At 38.1% G+C, this 16,362-nt stretch overlaps 1 protein-coding gene across 1 annotated transcript in view; it reads right to left on the bottom strand.

Moving 5' to 3' along the window:
• LOC132828169 (transducin-like enhancer protein 4) overlaps positions 1-16,362 on the bottom strand; it is a 206,342-nt gene that overhangs the window by 188,685 nt on the left and 1,295 nt on the right. Inside the window, exons 3-4 of the mRNA XM_060845101.1 lie at positions 15,377-15,440; positions 15,202-15,246 (exon numbers count right to left, since the gene is read on the bottom strand). Coding sequence (XP_060701084.1) covers positions 15,202-15,246; positions 15,377-15,440 — 109 coding nt within the window. The remainder of the gene's footprint in view (positions 1-15,201; positions 15,247-15,376; positions 15,441-16,362) is intronic.

Below are 16,362 nucleotides of genomic sequence, written 5' to 3'. Positions count from 1 at the left end.
CCAAAACTGGCGGTGTAACTGGACAGCAAAGCAGGTTACCTCAGAGTACAAAGGGACCTTGATCAGGTGGGCAAATGGCCAAAGATGGAGTTTAATTTAGATAAATGGGAGGTGCTCTATTTTGAGAAGACAAATCAGGTCAGAACTTATACACTTAATGGTAAGGTCTTGGGGAGTGTTGCCGAACAAAGAAACCTTGCGGTGCAGGTTCACAGCTCCTTGGAAGTGGACTCATAGGTAAACAAGGTAGTGACGAAGGCATTTGGTATGCTTACCTTCATTGGTCAGTGCATTGTGTATAGGAGTTGGAAGTCATGTTATAGTTGCACAGGACATTGGTTAGGCCACTTTTGGAATACTGCATGTAATTCTGGTCTCACTGCTATAGGGGAGATATTATGAAACTTGAAAAAGTTCAGAAGAGATTTACAAGACTATTGCTCGGGTTGAAGGGTATGAGGTATAGGGAGAAGCTGAATAGGCTGGGGTTAATTTCACTAGTGCTATGGAAGCTGAAAGGTGACCTTATAGAGGTTTATAAAGTCATGAGGGTCATGGATAGAGTGCGTAGCTAAGCTCTTTCTTCGAGGGTAGAGGATTCCAAAACTAGAGGGCACAGGTTTAAGGTGAGAAAGGAAAGATTTAAAAGGAACCTAAGGGAAAACGTTTTCTTTCAGAAGGTGGTGCGTATATGGAATGAGTTGCCAGATGAAGTGGTGGAGGCTGGTACAATTACAACATTTAAAAAGGCACCTGGATGGATATATGAATAAGAAGGGTTTACAGGAATAAGGGGCTAAATGCTGGTAAATGGGACTAGATTACATTTAGGATATCAGGTCGACATGGACAAGTTTGACAGAGGGGTCTGTTTCCAAGCTGTACATCTCTATGAATGTAGGACTCTTATTGTAACTTATGCCAATTAGTAACCAATTGTTCCCTCAAAATAAATCTACATTCAAATGTTACAATTCAATAATTGCTGAGAAATAGCTCAACATATGCAAAACCCTAATGTTCTGAGTTGCCTTATGGAATTTAAACCCCTAAAATTATTTATACATGAATCATTCATGATGGTCAAATAAACTAAAAGCCACACACTAGACTAGAACTGCATGGAGGGCTGGATAGCTTGTGTTGTGAAAATAAAATCACACCATTGCAGGTCTCAACTCACTCTGGAAAAACTACACCAGCTCCACAAACATTTTTTTTAAATAAATACTTCCCACCCCTCCCTCGCTAAGTTTTATGTATAGTTAAAGAAGTTGCAACCATATATCAAACACCTACCAGCTCCACACCGTTTCTGTTTAACTTCTAGTCACAGTTGTTCAACTATGAATCAGTCTTTTAGAGAAACATTTCAGTCTAATCTATTTTAATGTGTTATCTCTAATACGTTTTTACAAGGATCTCCCCTCGCAACAGAAAAAAAAGTCTGTAATCAAAATTTATTGGTCATTCATCACTTTAAAAAGTTCAGAGGGTTAAAAGTACCACGGATACATATGCTTACTATACAGTAATGATTGACACATATCAGGCCATGAGACGTGGTTATATGGTTATGGATGATACTTTTACTACGTTATGTTAAATATATTTTCAATGTGCACTTGGAAGTATACCTGTTTAATAACATATTGCACTACCAATTATGTGAAATTATTCTCACTGAAGCAAATAGCTGTCATTAACTGTCTCAGGCTTGTGGCACCCATGATTAATGAGTCTTCTGTATTTGTAGAACATTTCTTCCCGTTCCCAAGCAACACATAACTCTTGCCTTCTGCTGTCCACAGTGTATATTATTCCATAAAGCTCAAAGACTCTCTGAATTGGTACGCCAAGTAATATAAATTTAAATTTTAAATGTGATACGATCCAGGTAACGTATATTTAAAAGTCACACAAAATGTTAAATGAAATAATGATACAGGACACTGATCATTCTGCTCCCAAAAGGACCAATTCCACCACAGAACATTCCAGATAGGCTCCTTCTTCAAAGACCGCAATTACTTCTCTCACATGGTCGTCAATGCCCTCCAGAGCATCTCCACCAATTCTGCTCCTCTGCCTTTGAACCCCAGTCCTCCAATCGCAACAGGAACAGAACGCCCCCGGTCTTCACCTTCCACCCCACCAACCTCCACATATATCACATTAACCTCTGCCATTTCAGCCACCGGCAACAGACCCCACCACTAGGGATGTAGTTCCCTACCCACTCTATCTGCATTCCGGAGAGACCATTCCCTCCGTGACTCCCTCATCAAATCCACACCCCTCCCATCAGCCCTGGCACCTCCCCCTGCCACCGAAGGAAGTACAAAACCTGCACCCGCACCTCCCCCCTCATCTCCATCCAAGGCCCCAAAGGATCCAATGAAAACTTACCTGTACTCCCACACACGTCACCTACTGTATCAATTGCTCCCGATTTGGTCTCCTCTACATTGGAGAGACAGGATGCCAATTGTGTGGGACACTCGCACCAACCAACCCCACTGTCCAATGGCTGAACACTACCTCTCCCTCCACCAAGGACATGCAGGTCCTGAGCCTCCTCCATCGCCAAAGTTTTATCAGCAGACGCCTGGAGGAAGAACACCTCATGTTCTGCCTTGGGACCCCGCAACCACACGGTATTAATGTAGATTTCACCAGTTTCCTCATTTCTCCCTCCCCCCACCCCAACCTTATCCCAGTCCCAAGCCTCCAACTCGGCACTGCCCCTTTGAATGGTCCTACCTGTCCACCTTCCTACCCATCTACTCCATCCTCCCCTCTGACCTATCACTTCCACCCACACCTTTATCCACCTATCACATTCACAGCTACTTTCCTCCAACCCCAACCCTCTCCCAATTATCTCTCAGACCCCCGGCCCACAAGCCTCATTCCTGATGAAGGGCTGATGCCCGAATCGTCGATTCTCCTGCTGCCTTGCTGCCTGACCAGTTATGCTTTTCCAGCACCACACTCTCGATTATAGGACATTGAAAAAAGCAAAGATAAATGAAAAGAAGTCAGAAAACACCATTCAGTGCACTGAATTCCATCAGTTCTGACATACTAGCAAGATCATTAAAACTCTGTTAGCAGTGCTTAGCAAGGTTGTTTCTTTTTCTCACTGGGGCAACAATCAGGAGATTCTCAGAACCATAGTCTGCAAAAGTAAAAAGCAAAATACATATTCTCTGGACAATATTTCTACCCATAATCATTCAAGCTATTCTTGTAGCCTAAAAGGAAAACTACAGTATTTAATTGACCCAACCCGTACATACCTCGGTACCTGTTTCCAGGAGAGATGTAATTATTGTCATAATTATTCAAAGTACAATGTAAAATACACAGCATGTGTGTCTACTAAAGATCAAAGCTGATGAATGTCGCACAATCATAGCTAATTGGATTTTTGGAAGCCAGATGACATCCAAGCAGATCTTTACATCCCTGCTGTACAAACTTCACTGTTCAGCCAAATGACAAAAGCTTCAAGATGTATCATTCACACAGAGTAGTTTAAAGGATTTTTCCTCATGTGATCTGACCTGACCTAATAACACATACACATTTTTGTTATATGGTACCATGTTGTAATAGATCTTCGTATCACAGGATTTGATTCCCAGGTTAGCAGTACAATATCAGTGTAATAGCAAAGATTCATAAACTTGTTATATTATATTGTGTTGGACAATTAGCTTACAGTACATTACAAAAAGCCTTCACTGATAAAGGAGAACTCACTTTTGCCTCTATATCATAGGCTGCTGATTGAAGACCAGTTCCAAGACATGACCTCAACAATCTAGGCTGTCACCTCAGTGCAGTATGGAGGGAGATTGTACTATCAAAAGTTGCTGTCTTTCAAATGTCATTACACCAAGGCCCCAGGCTGAAACCATCCCAGCACAGGACCAAATATTATCAGACGGGCTTTAAAGTGAAATGCAGGACCTGATTCCTGTCCAATTCCAGGTACCAACATTTCTTATTGATGTGGGAAAGAGGACAGGTCACAAACCCACACTTAAATGTGTCAATGTAAGCTCCTCCACTGCAGAACGGGGCATATTAGATCTTTTGCAATTTTCAGGTTTCAGGCCTGTTTGGGAAGACAACATGTTTCACATTGTGAATCACAGAGCAACCATGGTTGAAAAGGTATTGCCAATCTCACAGATCATAATGAAATCCTGTATAATAAAGTTTGCAATTTTAATACAGTAATTATGTTTTGAAATGGTACATTACCATTAACTTTTAAAAGTGAAAAAGTCTTCAGATGCATTAGAGTATTGTGCACTCTTTACAGAATAGTGGAATTCAAACCTGATTGTGTGAAATGTGTTTTTGCTTCCATGTTTTCCTTGAAGTTCAGACATTGGTGTAGCTGTTTAAAAGAAGTGACAGATGGCTTCTAGTTATGTTCAAAGATTTTAAAATGTATTCATCTATAAGGGGGGTGATGGTGTGGTTGTTCAAGGGAATAGTATTGTGAATGCTTGGCTGAGTTCCAAACCAAGAAATCAACTCAGCTCAACAGGGGTTGCTTAAACAGTTGATTGGTGAGCTGTAACAGCAAATATAAGTTGCCATTTCAACAGATCCATGAAGTGTTAATTAAGTGGGTTTACAAATGAACTTTGTTGTTTTGACAGATTGTGGAGGTTCTCAATATGGTTACAGGGGTCCTGAGTTCTGTTTATAGTGGTTTAGGTTTTATGGGGGAGGAAGAGTGTTTGCTGGTGAGAGGTACAAAAGGAATATGCAGACAAAGGGAGAGGGATGGGCTCACATTCATTGCCAGAATGGAGTCTGCATATAGGCACGGGCTTTTAAACAGGTCGCTTCATCATCAGCCTGCCTCCATCTCCACCTTGTGTGTGCTTATAGTCTGGAGCAGACCTGCCTCCTCTATCTCTGCCACAAAGCATAGGTGAATACAAATACAGCATGAGCAAACTTGCCAGATCCTCCTCCAAAATGAAAACCTTGAAGTGAGCATAAAGAAGCCCAAGGCACCATTTTGAAAGAGCAGAGTTACCCTGGTCAATATTTATCATTCAATCACCATCGTAAGGACAAATTATTTGGCCATGCTCACATTGTGCAAGCCTGCTGTGATTTCTACCTAACAACAGAAATTATGCTTTTAAAGAACTTCTTCAGTTTTAAAGGGCTATTAGAGGTCTGGTATCATGAGAAGCACCACATAAATACGGAACTTCTTTTTCCAAGCTTGAATTTTACCGTTCTGGCCTATTCCTTAATCTCAGACATTTACCTACTGAAACACAGAGTTCAGCTGGATTCATAACAAAATTATAACAGCTATTTATAATTTTTATAATGTCTAATCTGTTTACTGAACTAACCTTGGAAGCTTATTAAAAATAAAATTGGGCCCAGAACATGACCTCATGGAATGGCTACAGAGATGTCCCAGAACTGAGATACCTAACCTCGAACAACCACAACCATCTTCCAGTGTGTTAGCTATGAGTCCACCCAGTAAAGAATTTTCCCCAGTTCACATGGACTCACTTTTTCCTCGGACTCCGTGATACCACACCCAGTCAAATGCAACCTCTCACATCACCACCAGAATTCAGCTCTTTTGTCCATGTTTGAACCAAGGCTGTAATGAAGTCAGGAGCTGAGTGGCCTTGCTGGAACCCAAATTAAACATTAGTAAGCAAGTGCTGCTTGATAGCAATATTGGTGATACTTTCCACCATTTTCCCGATAGTCAAGTGTAGAATAACGGGGTTTGGTCACGTCAGATCTGTCCTCCATTTATAGAGGACATATTGATTAATTTTCCATATCATCATGCAAATGGCAATGCTGAAGCTGTACTGGAACAGTTAAGCTAGGAATGCAGCAAGTTCTAGAGACCTTCTGTACTATTGCCAAAATGTTGTCAGGATCACTGCCTATGCAGCATCCAGTGTCTCAAATCATTTTGTGTATCATGTGAATTAAATTATCTGAAGACTGGTATCTGTGATGCTGGGACTGCCAAGACCAAGATGGAGCATTCACTTGGCACTTCTAGCAGAAAACTGTTGTGGATGCTTCAGCCTTATCTTTTAAACTAATGTGATATGGATGTGGTCTGGGGTGTGGAAGATTTGCAAGAAGCCTCAATGAATTTCTGCAGCACATCTTTTAAAATGGTACACAGTGTGCTACACTGTTGCATATAAATGATATACTGTGAATGATATTGCACTTTGTTCATAGAATGGAACATTTGTAGCAGTTGGCTCACTACTACATCATGGATGCATTTACACAATGATCTCACAGCCAAGAGGAAGGCATTTGCCAGTGTATTGCCTAAACTGGAGAGTTTCAGATAAGAAGAGAGACTGGATAGACTGGGGATATTTTCCTTAAAGGAGAAGAAACTTGGTGGGACATGATTGAGATGTATACAATTATATGGGGCATTGATAGGGAATTTGGGAAGAAATGTTTCCCCATGGTGGAAGGATCAACGACCAGGGAGCAGAGTTTTAAGGTAAGGGACAGGAGTTTAGAGGGGGAAAAAAATTACTCAGATGGTGTAAGGAATTTAACTGCTTGTCAGGGTGGTCAAGACAGAAACCCTCATAACACTGCATTATTTAGTTGTGCACTTGCAATATTAAAGGCATACAAGCCTATGTGCTAAGTGCTGGAAAACAGGATTGGATTAATTAGGTGCTTGTTTTTGATCAGCGCAAACACTATGACTTGCAGATTTCTCTGACCCTACCCAAGAAGGAAAAGTAGCAATGATTATTTTATCAAATAAAAAGAAAGGCTTGCATTTATATAATGCCAATCACAGTGCCCCTAACAGCCAATGAAATACTTTTAAAATGCAGTCACTGTGATAATTTTGACCAATTTTCATGAAGGAGGCTTGCAGAAAACACATTTTAGTTTCTTACTTATATTTGGTGCAAATGTCTTCTCTGTCCTGGTCAAACAGCCTACCAGTACATATGAAGGATGATCACATGATCCTATGGCTCCTAGCTTGCAGTCTTGGCACTTATTCACTTTGTCAGTAATTGGAGACTGACGGCTTTTATGTCTGGTATTGCTTTTCAGCACAGAAGAAGAGGAGGAGACAGGAAGCTTGTCACAGCAGGGAATACTGAACAGTAAAGAGATGGACACATTGCTGTACAACATCAGGCTACATCAAAGCCTACCTGCAGGAAGGGCCAGCAGCCTACATGGCAAACATGCTGCATGTGCTTCAAGGTAAATGGCTATGTATGAAAGAGAGCAGTCCTCAGCGGGATCAAGACAGGCAAGTGATATCACCACAGTTAGTCAAAGGGCTTGTTCTATTCCAGATCAGGGATTGGCTATGATAAGTTAGGGCTTTGTCTGCAAGAGTCTGAAGATGAATGTTCTTGCGTGCTGGGGACTGGGCCATGGTCAATCCTGCAAGTGGTGCAGAGATGACAGATAGGTCACCCAGGTTACAGAGGATCCATCAATCCAGGGGTGGGTCAATATTTCTTGCAAAGAACCAAGGGAACGGTTTCAACAAAATAGAAATGGAAAAGCAGTCAGTGGTATTACAGGAGAAGGAGGGTTGGCAAGGTGGCCCTAGTGAGCAAATAGGAAGTGCAGAGGGCAAGAAGGTTTAGTAGTTTAGTAGATGAGATGAGTTCGAACCATTATGCGATTACGCGAGTTGTAGTCAATGAATCCTGGTACGATACCTGCACAGTGGCAAAATTAGAGTGAGTGATGGTCCTGTGAGTGTGAGGTAGCATAGAACAGATAGTGGCACTTAGCCTTGTAAAATCCAGGTAAACACTGACTTCCTTCTGGTACTGCCGAGCAATGGCCTGGGCTGCTATGTGTGCCCAGCCTGGCTGCGACTGGTGGCATGTTGTTGACCAGCAGGAAGAGGAAAGGCCCTCCATTGCACCATTTCACTTACCAGGTCCCTGTCTGTGAAAGCTGGGTGTGAGGTTGCCTTTCTGGATCATGTCCTCAGCAATAAAGAGCAAACTCCACAGTGTGAGCGTCAGTGCCTGGCTTGCAACATTTAAAATGGTATGGCACTAGGCTTCATAAATGATGCCAACAATGTGAATGCTGGAAGGTTCCAGCAGTGGCAAGCACTTCCACATCTCCCGCCACACGACTGCACAAGGAGGACGCCAAAGAGCCAACACGAATTATTAACAAGGGAAACTGTAAAAAGATTTACTGAGAAAAGGCACTGCGAGAGATGGTGGACCAGCTGCCATGGACCTTATTTACTAACTAACTCAAAAAGGGATTTTTTTAAAAAATGGTTGGCAAAGGAACTCAAAAACAATATGATGGGGAAACCTACACAGATAGGGGCAGTTTGGAAAATCAGTAGTTCGCACTGCTGTCTCACAGCACCAGGTTCAATTCCATCCTTGGGATGATTGTCTGTGTGGAGTTTGCACATTCTCCCCATGTCTGCCCTGAGAGGTGTCGGGGCTGGATCTGCATGGGATGTCCTTCGGAGGGTTGGTGTGGACTCAATGGGCCGAATGGCCTGCTTCCACACTGTAGGGATTCTATGATTCTGGAATGCACTGCAAGAAAAGGCTATGGAAGATGATTTAATGATTATTTTAAGAGAAATTGGGTAATTACTTAAAAATGAAAAGAGCTTGAAAAGAAAAAGAAAATGCTAAAATCTGGAGAATGAACAGGGGTGTGAGGTTAGCTGACTTGGTAGTTCTTTCAAGGAACAATCATGTTGGGTCAAATGGCCACCATTTGGGTTGTATTAAACATGTTTCTATTTTCACTGATGATGTTTAAACTCACACCATCCTGAATGCAAACTTTGAGAAGTAATCCTATTATGCATAGTTTCAATATTCAACACTGATAGTAATAGAAATTGACATTATAACAGTTCTATTTGGAAACACGCTGGAATAAGGGACTGAGAGTCAATTACAACATTAGACATAGCTGAGTGCTTTAAATCAACGCAAGGCCCCTATTTGGCTGTAGAAAATGCTGCAACATTCATTACAACCATTAGTGGACAGAATCCAATAGTGCAAAGGGCCATTAAAAATCTCGAGCTGGTGTTTCTTTTGATTCAATAGGCTTATTTTAGGATTGAATGTTGCAATCTAATACCTACTCTTTTAGACAACTGGTTTGTTAAATTCATATCAAAATTTAACTACACTACTGTATTGTCCTTTAAAATCACACCTACATGGTCAAATTCCCGAAGCACCAATTAATTGGGTAAGACCATTCTAAAGCAAATTGATATCTGTACTATTTACAAGCTATTGTACATTGAATGCCTGTCAAAAAATCTCCAAATTAGCTGTAAAAGAGAATGCAATGGCAATTAGACTAAAATACAAACTTACAAAACATCTTCTTTCAATTCAAATAGAATTGATCAGAAATAAAATAGAATCCACTTGTTACTCAGTTCAAGTCAATAAATGTCTGATTGAGTCCTTACGAATACATTGCATTAAAACTTTACTCACTTAAAAAGGTGCTCTGAAGCCTTGAATTCACTTATTTGCACATTACTTTCATCCTCTATCCAGCAAATAGTCTATTCTTGTTGCCACATATGGCTTTTTATCTGCTCTGGACAGCATATTCTCGAACAGATGAAATAGACGCCAATTGATTTGCTGTCGACCATGGTAAATTAATAGCAACAAATTGCTGAGAGCCCCTGTCTCGCTGCTCCGCCATGCTTCAGCAGTTTTGCTTTATTTGCTTCATGATGGGCAGCAGTCAAGCCTCTTCAAGTCAATTTCTTCTTAACAACCTGCAATACTTCTCAGTAGTGAAAATAGAGCCGTCGCTTGTAAGCCAGAAATCAATACTACTATTGCCCTTAGAAAATGCTAAACAAGCAGTATTGACAATCCACTTGGTGCTGGAGGGTATCGGATATAATGCAAATCTATATTCCTCTCCTCCTTGTAGTCACTGTACTTCACTAAAAGGTTTCTAATGTTATTTATCATCATTTCCGATCGACTACTGCAGTTATGATTTTGAGATTCAATCAATGGGCCGAGCCCTTAAATTTGTATTTAATTGTTTTGAACAACAATCACATTTTTTATTGTACATTGCTCACACTAGAGATTTACTCTGCCAAAAATCCTTAGAACAGAAAGCTTCTGATTGATATCAAGTGGAAACAATAAAGGGCTGCGAAGAAAACAAGCTGTCATCACCCTTGTACTGTCTCCTTTATATCCTTAGCTTTCTAGTCCACATATACAGTCCCTTCCAAAACGGACCAGTTTATCAATGCACCAAATTCAGAGTAATTTTTAGAGTGAAAATAATTATTCACAAACATGAAGTAGACAATTGCATCAGCACTTCAGTTGACAGGAATACGAATTTTCAACTCAAATTAGTTATTGTATACATAAGAGCAACTGCAAAGTTGAAATTGAATACTGTGGCTCAGGTAACTGTTACAAACCACTTAATCAGCATTCTTACAGCTTATGATGTCATCTGAACCCCCAGATTAGATTAGCCATAATCATTTTCAGTGCTATTCTGTGTACTCTGTCATGCATAACATTGAGATACATACAGATTAATAGTTTTAATCTTAACAAAAACTGAACATTGTTAAAATTAGCTGTATTATAAATTGATCGATAAACATCTAGAATTATGATTTTCTAAAGTGTGATTATACGAAATCTGACGTAGATTCCTGTTGTATAAAGACAAGTACAGAAATTTACCATAACATCAGAGACTAACTCTTAGACTGCTGGCAGGTTCAATTAAATTCACTAGATCAGTTGCATTCTGAATCTTCGTCTTCTATGCTTTAATACTAACATTAATACTGAAGATGCAATTCATCATGTAGCATATGAAATACTAAAACATAATGCAGATCACTAACATATTGATTATATAAAATCCAGAAGTTAATTTAAGCATATGAAAATTTACACTTAAGTATTAATTATCACTGCAAATTTTCTAAGAAGTAAAAATGGGGCTTGAAATTTGAATGACAACAGAAATATATCCAGATCATCTTCAAACAGAATAGCTATAAGCCTTGAATTTAACAAAAGAAAAAACCTATTTAGTTATTTAGATTTAAAAGAGGTGCATCAGAGAGAAAATGTTTAAAATAACTTTAAATCTCTTATCTCTTTAAATATTATTTATATATTTGTAATATTAGCATTAGTTACCTACTTTAACATGGGTATACCATTTAAAATATTTAAAACAGGTTTCAGAATTTGTGGTATTTCAGCTTACATTTTGGATAAATTCAGGATGTTATGTCGTTGCCATAGCTCAATATCTCACTACAATAGCACAACTGGTAGCAATTGTTCAGTCAAGTGCAGTAAAACTTACTATGGTTAAATATAAAACTATACTACTTTTAAAAGTTAGAAGTTACTTTTAGCATGCAGATGACAATTTAAAATTTTACATCTGAAATTGGCAGAATTTGGATGAATACTATTTTGAAATATTTCCCACAGTTTTCAATAAATTAAATGCAAAACAAAATCTTTGATAATGCCTTACTAAGAACAAAGCAAAACTCAAGTAATGGTGCAATTCTCTCAAAAGGAATATATTCTTAAATACTTCACTTCAATCATTTCTGCTAAAGGAAGTGCAAAACGAATGAGGACCAAAACAATAAAATTTAAGAACAAAATCAACATTATGGTGTGACTGGTGCATTAGCATTATTCCTGATATTTGCTAATCCCATCACAATACCATTACAACCATCATGCTATATGCTAATATAATTAGGCTCTGACAACACAAACTGAATCTTTAAAGTGGATGGTGGGGAACAATAATTTATACATACAAAATACGCACGTTCTCAAATACTGTGCTACATTTAGAACTCAAGAATGTCACCCTGGAATTCCCGTGGTCTGATAAGTGAATTAGTCCATACTGATTTCAAGAACAAGGTACAAATGCAAAACAGATCAATGCAGCTGAAATATTGTCCATTTCCCAATAAAGGTGACCTTATCGAAAATATCTGGAACCTAATACATAACGTTTAGCTGAAAGGTTGGAATAAAATCAGAACTTAAGTAATGGCTTGAAAGATTTCCACTGTGTGCATGTATATACATATGCATGTGTATGTACAGATACAATTTTCTGACATGCTACTTGTATTGAATATATACACCTGATAGGAAAATCTTTTTATTCAAAAAAAAATCCTTTGTTCCTGAAGGTCACATAAGTGAGAGAGAGGTTTTAAAATATCCAAAATCACAGTATATTAAGGAACTGGAAGCCACCAGCATTTCTGCTCGTTGCACAAAGAGTAAATAAAATGGTAGTTAAAGTTACATTAACTTTTTTTTTCAGAATTGAATTACACGAATGAAGGACATGAATTAAATGAATAAGACGCACAAATCACGTTTTTATAAATATAAATCCTTTGGATTACTACATATTTTAAATAGGCAAATCCTAAACAATACTGCATATTTCAACTAGTTCACATACTCAGTGGTGGACAAGATCACATGAACCACTGAGGGCATAAATTTTAAATTACATAAGTAGATGATACGACACCAATTCAGTGACATCATCGTTGTTTGACTGTCTGCATTTCATGTTCGACAAAGCAATGGCTGTTTGGAAGCAGAGTGGATATTTCCCAATTATGCTACAGTGCAAATATATCTGGGTAATTTGTACAAGCTACGGATACAGTGGTTCACTGGCTTTAGAAGCTGTGTTACAATCTTATTGTGTACATTATTTTAAAAAGTTGCAATTGTTTAATCTTCTTTAAATAGCATTAACATTCTATCTCACTTAAAATAAAACAAAACTACTTCTCACGGCTAAGCCTTGAAACAAGCTATTATTTTCCCCTTAAAGAGCGTGCAAACAAATAAAGACTAAGCCTGTCTATTTGACTCTTGCATGTGGCAAATACAGGAATAAATTGTCTAAAATAATCCTTTTGATCTCAGAGTTATTTCCAAGAATAAGATATTTGCGCATTTCCAAACTTCTTTTTCCATTTAATTTTACTAATTCATAGGACTCCTAGTCTTTAAGAGAAAAATTTTTTAAAAACTAGCAGTCTAGTAAATCAGTTTCATAACAAGATTAGAACTGGATAGGGAACTGCATGCTCGTCCCACCTCTGTGTATAAAAATCAATCTCACTATAAAATAATAGATACCTACATTCTAACTTCAGCTCCTACATGTGAATACCAAAACTAATATTAAATGTAAAATGAAAATTGTCTTTATATCTTTAAACTATCAATACGTTATGTTTTAAATAAAACGCTTCATTCAAAACCCCTCATATACCCACCATGCTCTCATTTAAATACAAGCCCGCTTACCCTCTCCTTAGACAATCAAAGCAGATGTCTTTTTAAAAATTATACTCAAGAGAATGCAAGGTGGACTTCTCAAAACTCATTTATTTCCTCACATGAGGATTCATCAGCTGTAAACTGCTCAATTTCCCCCAAGTTAAAAAGGTGTTCTTTAACCTGAACTAATGACCAGTATGCAAGAAGCACCAATTTGATCCTCATTACTGCCCCTTATCAAGGCTCATTTGCTGTACGATTTTTGAAACTAAGCGCCAATATTTCCTGATTAGACCATAATCCAAGTGTTGTCAAGGGACCAGCAGAAGGGGTCTTATTCTAATGATGCCTTCTTCTAGATGACAGTGCATTCTGAAAAGCTATCAAATTACTCTGCTCCTTCGTTGATCTATATTTTCCACTTCCTGCTCACGATATCTAAAAGAATAAATGGTGGCCATTTAAAAATGTTTAAAGAGCGTTGGTATTGATTTACACAGTCACCCTTCATATAATGTATTAAACAAAATCACAAAACAGATTATTCCATATATTTTAAAATTCATTACCATTCAGTTTTACAGCGTATTCGGGTAATTTTGCAGACACACTCGTCAAAACTCATCCTTATAAAATAAGTTTTGAAAGAAGCAAAATAAAGATAGTTTGTGCATCTTTGAGATAGTACATCATTATCCAGCTCCTTACTCACAAAGCAACAAAAGCAACAATCCTGCTATATAGCTACCATTTCCCTACCACAAAAGCATCATCCTCTAGGCATTTTCAGCTTTCCCCAAAACACATAGTTGGCTTTATTTACAAATACATGGTAAGGACAGAGTCACATAGAACAAATCTACACCAAGCATCCCACTTTAAGCAATAATCCACAGAAGATCTCTCAAAGGTGATGGGGGAATTATGCAAATCATTTTAAAAGTGATAAGAAATTGCATTTCACAAGCAGGATATCCCTTTTTTTGTACAGAAACATCTTAAATGGAGTTACTCAAAAAATACCTTTCTTTGCTTGATTTACACACCTGTTCTTGTGACTCAGAGTGGAATTATCAATCATGCTGACAAGGACAGTACATCAGTGCTCTGCCAAAGTGTGAAAGATTTATTACTCCAAACACAGGCAAACAATCAATGAGTGTTTTTAAAATCATGTCAAAGGATATGATATTGTGATCAACACTTAGATTCTGGGAGCTCAATTTCAAGTAATACAATACATGGTGTCACTTATGCTATGTGAAATTCTGGATAGTTATCATTGTTGAATAGGTGTAAAAAAAAAGTCAGTGTAAACAAAAAGGTCCTGAACTGGAACATTTTGATACCATCGCAGTCTTACAAATTTCTGCAACAATATTTTCATTTGAAACCTCCTGATTCTCAATAGACAGGGAGGAAATCTTGGTTTGATAATTTTAATGTTAGAAGTTATTTTCATGCTGAAGATGTTGTTCAAAAGTGATTCTAGCTGCTATTCAAAACATACTATGTACACATCTTGGTGAATAAACTTCAGTAACAAGATCTGTTCAACTATCATAATTTTGGTTTGTTAAACAAAGAGTCAGGTGGAACTATATAATGTACAACTCCTTAAGGAGTTGACTAATCCTGTAAAGTTTCTGCCGTTTTCAGCATTGAACTCTCAATTACTCCTCTTCAAAATCTTATAATCACATTTGCATAAATCTATTTCAATTGCCCAACATCACATTTTCAAATAACAACTACATCCTTCAAATATTTATTGAAAGTGGAAGAGTCTTACCTGTTTGTGCATTTCTATATTCAGTCCATAAGACATTTCATAATACTGGGAATGGAACAGAAGATATAGCTGGTAAACGCACCTTGATTTTAGCATTCACAATCACGAAAATTGATAAATATGGTGAATTATCAACATCTGCCATTACAAAAACACAAGTCACGTTTAAACTTACCATGACATAATGGCGTTGCATTTCAGTCTTTTCACTGGCTAGCTTTTCACATTCCAATTTCAAACTGTTTAAATAAAGAAAAATTGTTCAAGGCGCTATCTGGACATTTCATAGACCGCGCTGCCGGCTACATTTTGCGTAAACGTTCTTACCCTTACGATTGGAAGTGTTGGCTTACCAAGACAGGGTGCACTTAATTAATGCTGTACCGCGTTTTGTTATTCCAGAAAAATGATTTATGATGCTAACTCTGTGTACATGCCAAAATGTGACAGCATGTATTTTAAGATTGATTTTAATAAGTACAAGTAGAATCCCAAACCTGACACATGCAAACATGACAAGTGCGTCAACGGTATTTCTTTCAATAGACTCAATTCATTAGAACAGAAAAGGGAACCATTACTTAGCGATTAAAAATACCAACTCAATTGGTACAAAATACAGGGATTCTGAAGAAAGCAATACTTGGTCCACTACCAACAGTGCCAAATTGTGTGTTTTACAAAGTTTATACTTTCTGCAAAAACAAAAGCAAAACAGGATCGCTACATTTAAAAACAGAAAATGTGCAGTAACTCAAAAAGTTTGTAAATAATAACTATCGAAAAGCGATTTTAAAAAGTGATGCCATATATTTAAAAACAATGAATCGAAGTTGCAGATCTGCCGAGCTGCACCGAACAATGTTTTAATGCAGCTTTGGGGGCGTTACAATAATAAGAGATGCGATTGTTTCACACTTTGTAGCCTCGACATGTCAGGCGAATGAAGAGCAGTTTCAGAGGTTATTGCTTTTTCACCGTCACATCACACGAATGAGAAAATGTGAACGCGAAATAAAAGGAAATCAGAGCACTGAGATCTAAAAATAATATCGAAACATTGAGTGTATGGAGGGCAGAGATGACCCGCGCTCGAAGTCCCTCACAGCAATTCGATTCACTTGTTTTCACTCTGGTAAGAAGAAACGTTTCAGAAGAAAT

The sequence above is a fragment of the Hemiscyllium ocellatum genome, chromosome 2, assembly GCF_020745735.1.
Source record: "Hemiscyllium ocellatum isolate sHemOce1 chromosome 2, sHemOce1.pat.X.cur, whole genome shotgun sequence".
NCBI classification, from domain to species: Eukaryota; Metazoa; Chordata; class Chondrichthyes; order Orectolobiformes; family Hemiscylliidae; genus Hemiscyllium; species Hemiscyllium ocellatum.
The sequence above is the reverse complement of the archived record's forward strand: the minus strand, read 5'-3'. Positions and strand labels throughout refer to the sequence as shown.